The 12580-nt window shown below is 40.0% G+C and overlaps 1 protein-coding gene across 3 annotated transcripts in view; it reads left to right on the top strand.

The window, feature by feature from the left end:
- The window catches only part of FSHR (follicle stimulating hormone receptor), a 307547-nt gene extending 303523 nt beyond the window's left edge, over window positions 1-4024 (top strand). Inside the window, exon 9 of one of the 3 annotated variants that reach the window (XM_073672099.1) lies at window positions 221-4024. In XM_073672099.1, coding sequence (XP_073528200.1) covers window positions 221-1430 — 1210 coding nt within the window. In that variant the 3' untranslated portion in view covers window positions 1431-4024. The remainder of the gene's footprint in view (window positions 1-220) is intronic. The other 2 variants (XM_073672098.1, XM_073672097.1) reach the window with 2 other exon arrangements.
- Window positions 4025-12580: the final 8556 nt, after the last annotated feature.

Here is a 12580-nt window from a genome sequence, read left to right as displayed (position 1 = left end):
CATGACTCACAACACATCATATTGATAACCTGTCTCAGAAGGTCACAAGAGTATTAAGATAACACTGCAGGAGCTATTGACTCAAGTTAGGTGTTGCTGAATTACAATTTTTTGTACCATGATATCGCAAGTGCTTTGTTATCTGACTTAAGGTAAGCTTCGCTAAATCTATATATGCCATGATTATATTTTTTTAACTACACTCTCTATCATTTTCCAGCTCCAAATTGCACCCATTATGCAATAAAAGTCATTTTTTCCTTCACGGTGACCTAAAGCCTATGAACAAGGCATATGGACAAGTTGACGATGAATTGAGCGATAGACTAGTCTTCGACCAGAGTGAAGTTTTCGACTACGATTTCTGTGGTGATAAGCAGAATGTAGCTTGCTCGCCTAAACCGGATGAATTCAACCCATGTGAAGACATAATGGGATACAACTTTCTCCGAATCCTTATGTGGTGTATTAGCATTTTGGCCATTACAGGAAATGCAATAGTGTTGGTCATTCTAATAACTAGTAAGTCAAAATTCACCGTCCCTAAATTTTTAATGTGCAATCTCTCATTCGCAGACTTTTGCATGGGAATTTATCTTTTGCTTATTGCATCTGTGGATATAAAAACCAAAAGTCAATATTATAATTATGCAATTGATTGGCAGACTGGAGCAGGATGTCATGCGGCAGGATTTTTTACGGTGTTTGCCAGTGAACTCTCTGTATACACACTGACGGCCATTACCTTGGAAAGATGGCATACAATTACCTATGCAATGCAGCTACAACGCAAGGTTCGGTTTCGGCATGCTTTCATCATTATGATATCTGGCTGGATATTTGCATTTGTTGTGGCTTTACTCCCTATTGTCGGAGTTAGTAGTTACATGAAGGTTAGTATTTGCCTACCAATGGACATTGAAACAATACCTTCACAAGCATATATAATATTTCTACTAGTACTTAATGTATTGGCATTTGTGGCTATTTGTATCTGCTATATCCATATATACATGACTGTACGTAATCCCGATATGATCTCTTCAAACAGCGATACAAAGACTGCAATACGTATGGCAATATTAATATTCACAAATTTTCTATGCACAGCTCCCATTTCCTTCTTTGCCATTTCTGCATCACTTAAGGTTCCTCTAATAACAGTCTCCAACTCCAAGATTCTTTTAGTTCTTTTTTACCCTATTAATTCATGTGCTAATCCATTTTTGTATGCCTTTTTCACAAAAGCTTTTCGCAAAGACTTTTACAGTTTAATGAGTAAACTTGGCTGCTGTAAATCACAGGCTCATATTTTTAGAACCGAAACGTCGTCTTCCAACCTGAACTCAAGAAATGGACATTATACCCCTGGTCAGAAAAGTAGCACTGGATCTGTGTACACATTAGTCACACTCAATCAACAAAGCTAAACTTGTAACTTTTCTTTTTTACTGTCTAAATTATTTACAATGTTTTTTTCTCCAGTTTTTAGGAAAGTGTTATGACTGCAATACCTAAAATGCAAGATGGCAGTTCAACCAAAGCTGAATTTAGTAAAAAGTAATATTGTAACAGGAAATATTTAAGGATTGTATGCTAAAATATTTTATGCTGGACAAAATAAATTTTTAGCAACTAAGCGATTGTTAAATTGGCCCAAATGTTATGGAAAAATACATCAAGGGGTCAACAGAGAGTAGATCCTTCTGCATTGAGTGAATAACCATGGCACCATAATGGAAGTCCAACTTTGTATGAGGCCCCTATCTCTTCTATGGACGCATTGCCTTCACCCACCAGCAGTTATATCCAACCTGTTTTTCTATGGTTGGATAGAGACTAAGTTAAAGATAATGGGACTAATTCATCAAAGCTTTGAAAAGTCGCCAAATTTTGGCACAACTTGAGGCTGTGCTAAAATTTGGCAACTCTTGGAGTTCTCATGTCATTTTCACTCATTTCAGACAAAGTGGGCAAAGGTTGGGTGGGGCAGGTGTGTGGTGGGGGTGTCCAGTCTATGACTGGAATAAAATTTGTGGCAAGGCGCACACGGAGGTGCATGCCACTTTTCAGATATTCCCCATTCAGGATCTTCTAACTCCAGCACTCCTCCTCATCAAGAATGGTCTGAAAAACACCAGTATTGATTAATCGGGGCCAATTTTTTTGTGGGCTTTTTAAGTGTCTAGAAAAAAGTGGTTAAGTTTAGAAGACTCATTTACAAACAATGTATTGGGGGCACAGTATGCGTCACATGAAGAGCCAATTGATTTAACTGGTCACTGTATACTATATTGAATAATTTCTCGGCAACCACCCCCTCCATGAATTGTTAGATTTGTGAGTGGTTGCTCCATCAGTATTTTGCACCTGTGCTGCCCCTGCCTTTATCATGGGGTTCTCCTGCATCCTGCTAGTGAATTGGTAATTTGATGTGGAGTTGGTAAGGCTGTTTTTTCAGTGATTTTACCACCACTGAGTGGTGACTAAAGCCGAGGAGCTTCAGAAAGCTATTAATCTTCAGATTAACCCAATATTTGCAGATTAAAAGTGTTATTTTTTATATGAGAGAGATATAGAGATTTTTTATCTGTTGAAAAATTGTACAAAGCTTCATCAAATGGCATAATTCAGGGATAATCACTTAAATAATTGCTGAGAAATGAAAACCTTCTTAAGATAATAATATGTGGTGGCATACAGAGGAACTACTGTGACTCTATGTGCCCTTGGATATTTGCTTGAGGCCTTATCATATTATGATACAACCTATGGATGACCTATGGTTATTGTCAATTCCATAAACTTTATACATATCAATATTTCAAGTAAATATAATAAACATATTGCGAGTTCACAAAGGGATCAGATTACAGCTGCCTATTAAAGTCTATGGAAAGGGTATTGTCATGAGAGCACAGTTCGTAGTCACCTTGCAGCTCCAAAAAGGCAACCACGAACAGACTTGGCGCAAGCCACTCCGTTTACCTGAGCCCAGGGGTTGCTCTGGCCTTTACCCTTTAACCTCTATACAGGTATATGGACTTACACAGGGGTCCCTAATCAAGGGTCAAACAGTCAGCTGCCGTTTGATGGCGTAAGCTGTGAAGAAGGTTAATCAGTTTGCCATGTCAAATCCAAAAGGTAAGGGAGGTAAAAAATCGTCAGACAGGAGAAATGTCAATAAACTAGCTGAGGTCAAGGAAAAGGATAGATTAGAGTAAAACCCAGATACACAGTAAAGCCAGGAGTACAAACATTGACTGGCAGCGGGAACTGATTCCCAGGGGTTTAAATAGAAAGCAGCCTCACCCAGTGCTGACAGAAGAAACCCAAACTAATAAAATTATTCCCATAGCTAGTCAACTGGCAAAGGCTACAAGCCCCAGGAATGAAACAGGGTCCCTGAATAGTCACTCTGCATCGGCCAAGAGCAAAGCAGGAGTAGATGGGACAGGCATGGATGTAGCAGGTAGGAAGATTGGGGGAACAGCAAACTGAGAGAAGGGCAAACAGACTCAGACATTGCTGCTACATTCAAGTAAGTGTGATCTCACAGATGGCTTCACAGATGCACTGCTCAATAATGCTGTAAAATATCTTTTTTTGCTGCTGCTTCTGGACATTTATTACAGAAGTGAGAAGATATTCCTTACGTCTATGTGTGCAGTATATGGCAGACAAATTTGCAGTTTGTCTACACCCAATAGCTCAGAGAGAACTGAAAATAAGTGATAATGGTCATATAATGGCCTGGAATATTGTTATTGCCAGTAATAATTTTGCATCAACAGATTGAATCTTTCAATTAAATGAGTTATTCCCATCTCAGACATTCATTGCTGAGGTGGGGATATCGGCATCCAAGTGCTGGCCCCATGAGGTATGATCTCTGTTTAATTGTTTCCAGAGCCCCACCCCATGTTGATATTTAGGTCTAACCTATTATACGAAGAGTACGATTTGATAAAAACCTTTAAAAATTAAAGCCTTTGTGATAAAAAATTAAACTATATAAATAATTTAGAATAGGTGAACAAATGACATATACATAGATGTTTCCTAAGATGTGTGATGACATTGTGCACTCCCTCCTCTGTATGTTGATGCAAAGTACTAATTAACCTTTGAAACTGTATTCACCAGTTCACTCCTCAGTCAATTATATTGAAATGTAATTATTGCTCTTTGTAAATATGTATTAATAACTATTAAATATCACGTTATTGTATTTGTAGCTGCCTTGAACTGACTGGGGTCTTCAGGAACGTCTGTGGGTCCCATAAAAAAAATTAGGGTTTAAGTCTTTGAGTACTACTGTTTTTATGATCTAATATTCATGATCTATGACCTCTATGATCTGAGTTTTTAAAAGGAGTTTTCCCGGATCAGACTCTTGATGACTTATCCATATAGATCATCAATATTCGATGAGTTGCATTCTGACTGTAGAGCAGCAGCGCTCACGTGAGTGCTACAATCTTTTCAGCGTTTACTTCGATCTGTCTACTTCCACAATTTCTACTTAGTAGAGGAAGTTCAAGGTAGTTCAGGGTTTTACCAACAGGTAGATGGCACAATGTAAACCATGGAGAGGTTTTCAGGAACACTACTTTCCCTTTTAAAAAGCCACAGACCTGATATTATTGACATATCCTAACCATAGGATAAAAATACCCTGCAATGTTCTAGAATACCCTTCACCATCATTACAAAGTAGATGCCATGCAGGTAGATGGCACAATGTAAATATTCAAGGGACTGTAGTATATCCACAAAACATCTATTGGACCTTCAAACAGTTGATTGACATGGTGGATGCTGAGAGTCTGACCTCCATTGGTCAGATGCTAGTTATAGACAAGAGAAAAACAAAATGAGCATAAGCATATACTCAACAGTAAGTAATTAACTAAATAGTAATAGTACATGTAGATAACATAGGGTACTTAGTTAGCACTATTTTGATAAAAAAAAGCACGAAAGACATCCCACCATGACAAAGTGTACCCAATCGGGACAGTCCTATCCTGTCTCTAGTATATTAAAACCTTACCTTGTGTCAGCCAACCTCAAGTGAATAAGGGCAAAGCAGGAGAGAGGCCCGACTAGTTCAGACACCTGTCCATGGGAAGCTATGAAGATGAAATGCCTAGCGCAGAAAGGGGGGTCCACACCCCTATTTGCACAAAGTACAAGAAACTGCAGCAAAACCATAGAAATGAGCCGGAACATAAATTGGTATACATGCAATTTGTAAGAGCGCGTTCACACTGTGGCCATTTCACAAACAAAACCAAGAAAACGAAAACTAATTATAAGCCTTCCAAATCATTTTATTTGATTGGATGTGGAAGTAAGTAATTATAATGTAACTTGAGTTCTCCTTGACTCCTAAAGAACCAGAGGGCAGAGCAGAGTGTGAATTACTTACAAAAGGGAAAGTGTGCTGAAAAAAGGAAAGATCCCAGAGTGAGTAAAATAAACCGCCAAATACAGAATAACATATAAAATACTTACTGTTAGATATTATGCAGTCAACTTCCTAAAAAGAAACAGAAGATAGGTGCAGAGTACAGAACAGAAACAGCAAAGAGATAAATCCTAGCTGGAATTTCACTGACTGACTTTAAGCCACAGCAGAATGGCTGAACATCCAAAAGTCACCAGCAGGAAATGCCAGCAGGGGGAATAAAATATAAAGCCACACCTGAAAGGTGATAGGGCAGACAAATGAAAACACCTGTGCTATGCTAAACAGACTGCAGCCAGAATACCAGAACCTAAACACCCAGAAAAAGGTGTGTTTGCTGTGGCTTGGCGGACAGAGAAGCTGACTACAAAACACATGCTCAAGGGTTATAAACAAAGGAGCAAAATAGAAAGATTCCCTGATGAACCTCAAAACTATCTATGGGGGGAAACGCGTCAGGATTAGTCAATCATCAACAAGCTAAGTATTTTATTACTTTGTGGGATTACATTTTATTATTATGGGTCATCAATGTTTTGGCCTATAAACTTTTCACCATGTATGGGTTTACTATGAGCTGAGACACGTAAGAACCATCTAATCTAATTCTATTAACCTTTTTTATTATAGATTTCAGTGGAACCTGCTTTTAGTAAATATGTTTTATGCTTGCCACATATTTCATGTTTGCCCCTTTTTATTTTGTTTAAAGGGAATCTGTCACCCCCTGGGACTTTTCAGATCGCTATTATGGGCATACAGGTGATAGAAATGTGAATCTATACTTACCTGTATGGCCCATATTAGTGGTCTGGTTGCTGTGTAATAGCAGATATAATTTAATAAAAAATCTAAGCTTCGCGCCGTGGAGGTGGGGTGAATATGGAAATAGGGCTAGTAGGCGGGCGTTTCTTGGCGTCCGGGGGAAGCAAAGCTTAGCTTTTTTATTAAATTATTTCTGCTATTACACAGCGATCAGATCGCTAATATGGGCCATACAGGTAAGTATAGATTCACATTTCTATCACCTGTATGCCCATATTAGCGATATGAAAAGTCCCAGGGGGTGACAGATTCCCTTTAACATTTTTAAGTTTCATCTATATTAATGTTGTCTGTATGTAAATGAATAACACTGACATAATATGCTATTAGCTTCGCTTTTTCTCCTTATCTCTCAACAAACACTTTTATGATATGTCCTGTGTGGCATAATGCTTCATATTAAAATGAGAGTCTCACAGCTTGATAACCATTGAGATAAGTTGTTTTCTCATTTTCAGATATTATTTTTACAAAATGCCTGGAGGTAAATTTTAATCATTCTTGGTTTACCATAACCGGACAGTATTTTGTCTTTTAAAAGTGCTTATTCATGCATTATATAAGCAAAAAAAACTTTACTGAACAGTCATGCTGAGGAAATGTGGCACTGGATGGTAGCCATGCAAATGAATGGTAATCTTCGTAATAATATCCATAGGACATATGGACGAATTTGTATTCATAGAGCAACCCATTCGTTTTAGAAACAAAAAAGATCAATAATAGGGTGATCACAGGGTGAGGGTGATCACAAAAATTCTATGTTAAAAAGGAAAAAGATGTTGTAATAATTAAAAGGGTGGTCTGGCACCTAAAATGTATTTTCTAACTATTTATGTTTATACCCTAAACACTTTTGTAATTTCCTTTATTACACACCACCCTACACTACAACCTATCTACCTAACCCCTAAATGTGTTTTTTTAATGTACTTCCTGTGATGTTTCGTGACGTCACAGGAGGCTGGGGCGGCACTCACTCTCGCAGTGTCCATCGCTCTTCCTGTAACAGGGAGTCACTGGGGGCAACACTGCCGTTACTTAGCAAAGAAAAATTGTAGGCAATCAGCTCACCTATTCACAGATGCAGGTGTGCATGGATCCAAGTTCCAAAGGGAATAGTCCATATAACAGAGGCGGTTGATCCAGCACTTCCAATAAAAAGTATATTTTTATTCAGAAAATTTCATCCATAAAAGATACATAATTCCATAAGTAATCCACAAAAACATATGGAAAAGTGTGTCATCTGAGGAAATAGTCCCAAGGGAGATACATTCAGGGTATTGGTTGACGGGTTTCGAAGTGATACTTCTTATTCATAACCTTATGAAAATTATACGTTTTATTGGAAGTGCTGGATCAACCGCCTCTGTTATATGGACTGCAGTTACTTACTAGTTCGTTGCATAGCTATCCCCTCTGAAGAGGTGTTGGATCATGGGTGATGGACACTGAGGCAGATGTGAGTGCAGCGCTGGCTCACTGTTTCTGTCTCCACCGTTGCCATAGCTCCTGTGAAAAAAAGACGTCAGCAAGGGGTTGAGATAGAAGCAGTGAGTGGCACCAGCGCTGCCTTACAGATTCCAGTGCTGCCCTCAAATAAATCGTTATCAGGGGGGAGTGCTGGTTTCACTCACTGCTTTGCTCACCCATACCTGATGATGACTCATTTAAGGGCGTTGCTAGAAGCTGTGGGGCGGAGCTGGTGTCACTCACTGCTTCAATCTCTGCCCCTTGCTGATTTCTTTCACAGAAGCTACAGCAGCAGTGGAGATAGAAGTTGAGAGCTGGCATTGCAGTCACATCTCTCACAGCATTCTTCATACAGGATCCAATATGTCTTCAGAGGAGGAGAAAATAGTGAGTAACTGCAGCGCTGTTCCCTGATGATGTCTTGTTCCAAGAGGGGAGATAGATGCTACGGGGAGTGCGTGCAGCCTCAGGATCCTGTGACATCATGTTTAAGACTTGTGATGGGCGAACCCCTGACTATTTGGGCCCAGCGGGTTCAGCCGAACTCCGAACAGTTTATTAAAAGTTTGGTTTCGGGTACCAGAACAGTATCCGAACCTGTACCGGAACATGGACCCCCATTCACATGAATGGGGGGCCCACATTTCCAGTGTTTTCCACGCTGTCATGTGCAATGACTGGCAGTAAACTATATGACGTCACTGCTAGTCACTGAGGCTGAGCTCATAGCTGCTCATTCCTCAGTTGTTTTCAGCCAGGGATGGTTGCATCTTGGCACTGTCCCGGTTGAAAACTATCCCTGACATGAATTACATGGGAATTACATGCGACAGAACTTCAGACACTTCAGACAGGTGAGGAATATTGTTGTTTTTTATTTTTGTTTTCTTACAGGAGACGAGGGCTTCATTGGAATGGGTGTTAGGTGAATATAACTGTGTTTGTTATTTTTAAACAAAAAAGTAGAACTATGTGTGTTTTATTTCAAATAAAAGAGTTTATTCTGGGTGTTTGTGTTTTATTTACTATATAACTATAGGATTAGTAATGGATGGGCAACTTATAGACGCTGATATTAATAGCCAGGGAAGGGGCCTTGGATGCTGGCCCCATCCGAGGCTAAAATTATCAGCTCTCAGTGGCCCCATAAATGACGTATTAATAAGATGCGCTAATTCTGGCGCTTAGCCTAACTCTTCCCACTGCCCTGTGGCGGTGGCAAGTAAGGTAATATTTGTGAGGTTTCTGTCACCTTTGTATTGTCCCATAATATTTATTTATAATGAAAAAAAAAATAAACCAATAAAAGTACAAATATTTTGTATCGCCCCGTCTGAATCGACCTGACCTATAAAACTGTCCCACTAGGTAACCCCTTTAGTGAACACGATAAAAAAAACAAAAAAAAAACAAAGCAAAAAACAATGCTTTATCATCATACCGCCAAACAAAAAATTGAATAACACGCGATCAAAAAGACGAATGTAAATAAAAATGGTAACGCCATACAGCTCCATCATCCAAAAAATAAAAAAGTTATAGCTCTCAGAATAAAGCGAAACAAAAATATTATTTTTTCTATAAAATAGTTTTTATTATGTAAAAGCGGCAAAACATAAAAAGACTATATAAATGTGGTACCGCTGTAAACGTAATGACCCGAAGAATAAAGCTGCCATAAAACCCTCCCAAAAAAACAACTCCAGAATTGCTGGTTTTTGTTTATTCTGCCTCCCAAAAATCGCAATAGAAAGAGATCAAAAAATGTCACATGCCCGAAAATGGTACCAATTAAGACTTCAACTTGTCCTGCAAAAAACAAGCTGTCACATGACTCTGTCGGCTGAAATCTGGAAAAATTATAGCTCTCAAAATATGGCGATACAAAAACTAGTCTTTGCATAAAACGCGTCTTTTAGTGTGTGACAGCTGTCAATCATAAAAACTCGATTTGAATCTGGTATCGCTGTAATCGCACCGACCCGAAGAATAAAGTCATCTTATCACTTATACCACACGAGGAACGGCGTAAAAAAATAAATTCTAGGGTTAGGGTTGTGCTAGGGTTAGGGTTGTATTAGGGTTGGGCTAGGGTTAGGGTTGGGCTAGGGTTAGGGTTGCATTAGGGTTGGGGTTAGGGTTGTGCTAGGGTTAGGGTTGGGCTAGGGTTAGGAGTGGGCTAGGGTTAGGGTTGTATTAGGGTTGGGGCTAGAGTTGTGCTAGGGCTAGGGTTAGGCTAGGGTTAGGGTTGAGCTAAGGTTAGGGTTGGGCTAGGGTTAGAGTTGAGCTAGGGTTAGGGTTGGGGCTAGGGTTAGGGTTGGGGCTAGGGTTAGGATTGGGGTTGTATTAGGGTTGGGGCTAGGGTTAGGGTTGGGGTTGTGTTAGGTTAAGTGCCCACGATGCAGAAATGCTGCATATTTTTTCCGCTTCTCCCTGGCAGGAAAAACGCATGCAGATTTTACATGCGTTTTTCCTGCCAGGTAGAAGCATTTGTCAAGCGTTTTTGCATGCATTTCTGCATGCGAGTTATCAAGCGCTTTTCCAAGCGATTTTAGCATCACTTGGAAAAGTGCTTGACAACTTGTTCACACTATATAAATCCATGGATTTATAGTAGTGTGACAAAGTTAGTTAAAAAAAAAAGAATAAGAATGGTAAAAAATAAAAAATAAATTTTATACTTACCTTCCGATGTTCTCCCGTTCTTTTCTCCACTCCGTCTGGTGTCTTTGGCGGCTCGCGGTGGTGTGAAGGACCTGCGGTGACGTCACTGAGTCATGTGTCAGGTCACATGACTCAATGACGTCATGGCAGGTCCTTCACAACACCGCTACCCATACAGCAGACCAGACGGAGCAGAGAGAACATCAGAAGGTGAGTATAATCTTTATTTTTTAGTTTAAATTCTTTTTTTAACAGGTTCTATGGTACCCGGGTCTGGAGGAGAGTCTCATCTTCTCCAAACCCGGGTACCATCCGCATATAGAAACGCATAATATCCGTGTGTACAAATGTACTGACACGGATATTATACGTTTCAATGCAAGTCAATGGCGGCAATTACGCTGCGTGTCCGCAAAATTAATGGACATGCTGCGTATTTTTCTGCAATGATAATCCGCAGCGGAAATTTCCGCAGCATGTGAACATCACATGCGGATTATCATTGGGGACCATGGGGCACGTATTACCAAGCGTTTTTTAAGCATTTTTGCTGCAGAAATTCTGCGGCAAAAACGCTTGAAAAATGCATAATTGGCACGCAGCCTTAGGGTTGGAGTTAGGGTTGGGATTTTTTCAAAAGTAAAGAAAAAAAAATGATGACAATATGGTGACCAGTGTTGAGCGCAAGTGCTCGCTACTTGAGTTCGCATCAGGTGCTTGGGTATGGGTTTGGAGTCTCTGCCCCATATTCTTCTCGGCCAAAAAAAAACATTGCTGGGATCGCCTGCCATGCACAAGCGATCCCCGCATGTTGTTTTTGGGTGTCTAACAACCGTGAAACATGCGGGGCGGGGACTCAAACATGTCACTCGAGCACCCGTGATACATGTTGCATACCCGAGTACCCGATGCAAACTCAAGTAGCGAGCACTTGTGCTCAAGACTAATGACAACTTATTCAATATGATGACCTAATGTTATCACATTTTGTAGTACCTCTGGGTTCAAAATGTACACTATACCCCTTGCTAAAATCCTTGAGGGGTCTAGTTTCCAAAGTGGAGTCAACTGTGGGGGGTTTCCACTATTTAGGCACATCAGGGGCTCCTGAAATGCAACATGGCGTCTGCTCTTGATTCCAGCCTATTATGCGTTCAAAAAGTCACACAGTGCTCCTTCCCTTCTGAACTCTGACATGTGCCCAAACAGTGTATTTTCCCCACATATGGGGTAATGGCATACTCAGGAGAAATTGCACAACAGTTTTTATGTTCAATTTTCTTCTCTTACTCTTGTGAAAATAAAAAATTTGGGGCTAAAAGATCATTTTTATGGAAAAAGTTAGATTTTTTTATTTTCACAGCTCCATGTTATAAACTTCTGTGAAGCACCTGGGGGTTAAGGGTGCTCACCACACATCTAGATAAGTTTCCTGAGGGGTCTAGTTTCCAAAATGGTGTCGCTTGTGTGGGTTTTCCACTGTTTAGGCACATCAGGAGCACATCCGCTAATTATTCAAGCAAATTTTACATTCAAAAAGTCAAATGGCACTCCTTCCCTTCCAAACCCTGCCATGCACCCAATCAGTAGTTTTCCCCCACATATAGGGTATCGGCTTACTCAGGAGAGATTGCGCAACAAGGTGCATGTTGCAATTTCTCATGTTACCCTTATGAAAATGCAAAACTAGGGTCTGAAAAACATTTTTGTGGGAAAAATGTGAAAATTGTATTTCCACGCCTCCATGTTATAAACTTCTGTGAAGCACCTGGGTTTAAAGGTGCTCACCACACATCTAGTTCCCTGAGGGGTCTAGTTTCCAAAATAGTGTCACTTATTGGGGGTTTCCACTGTTTAGGCACATCAGGGGCTCTCCAAACACAACATGGCGCACGCTAATTATTCAAGCAAATTTTACATTTAAAAAGTCAAATGGTGCTTGTTCCCTTCCGAACCCTGCCGTGGGCCCAATCAGTAGTTTTCCCCCACATATTGGGTATCAGCTTACTCAGGAGAGATTGCAAAACAAGTTGCATGGTGCAATTTCTCCTGTTACCCTGTTACCAGAGGCTCTCCAAACACAACATGGCGACCGCTAATTATTCAAGCAAATTTTACATTCAAAAAGTCAAATGGCGCTCC

The sequence above is a fragment of the Phyllobates terribilis genome, unplaced genomic scaffold (assembly GCF_046119375.1).
Source record: "Phyllobates terribilis strain yellow unplaced genomic scaffold, ASM4611937v1 Scaffold_3__8_contigs__length_932513732, whole genome shotgun sequence".
In the NCBI taxonomy this organism is placed as follows: domain Eukaryota; kingdom Metazoa; phylum Chordata; class Amphibia; order Anura; family Dendrobatidae; genus Phyllobates; species Phyllobates terribilis.
The sequence above is the reverse complement of the archived record's forward strand: the minus strand, read 5'-3'. Positions and strand labels throughout refer to the sequence as shown.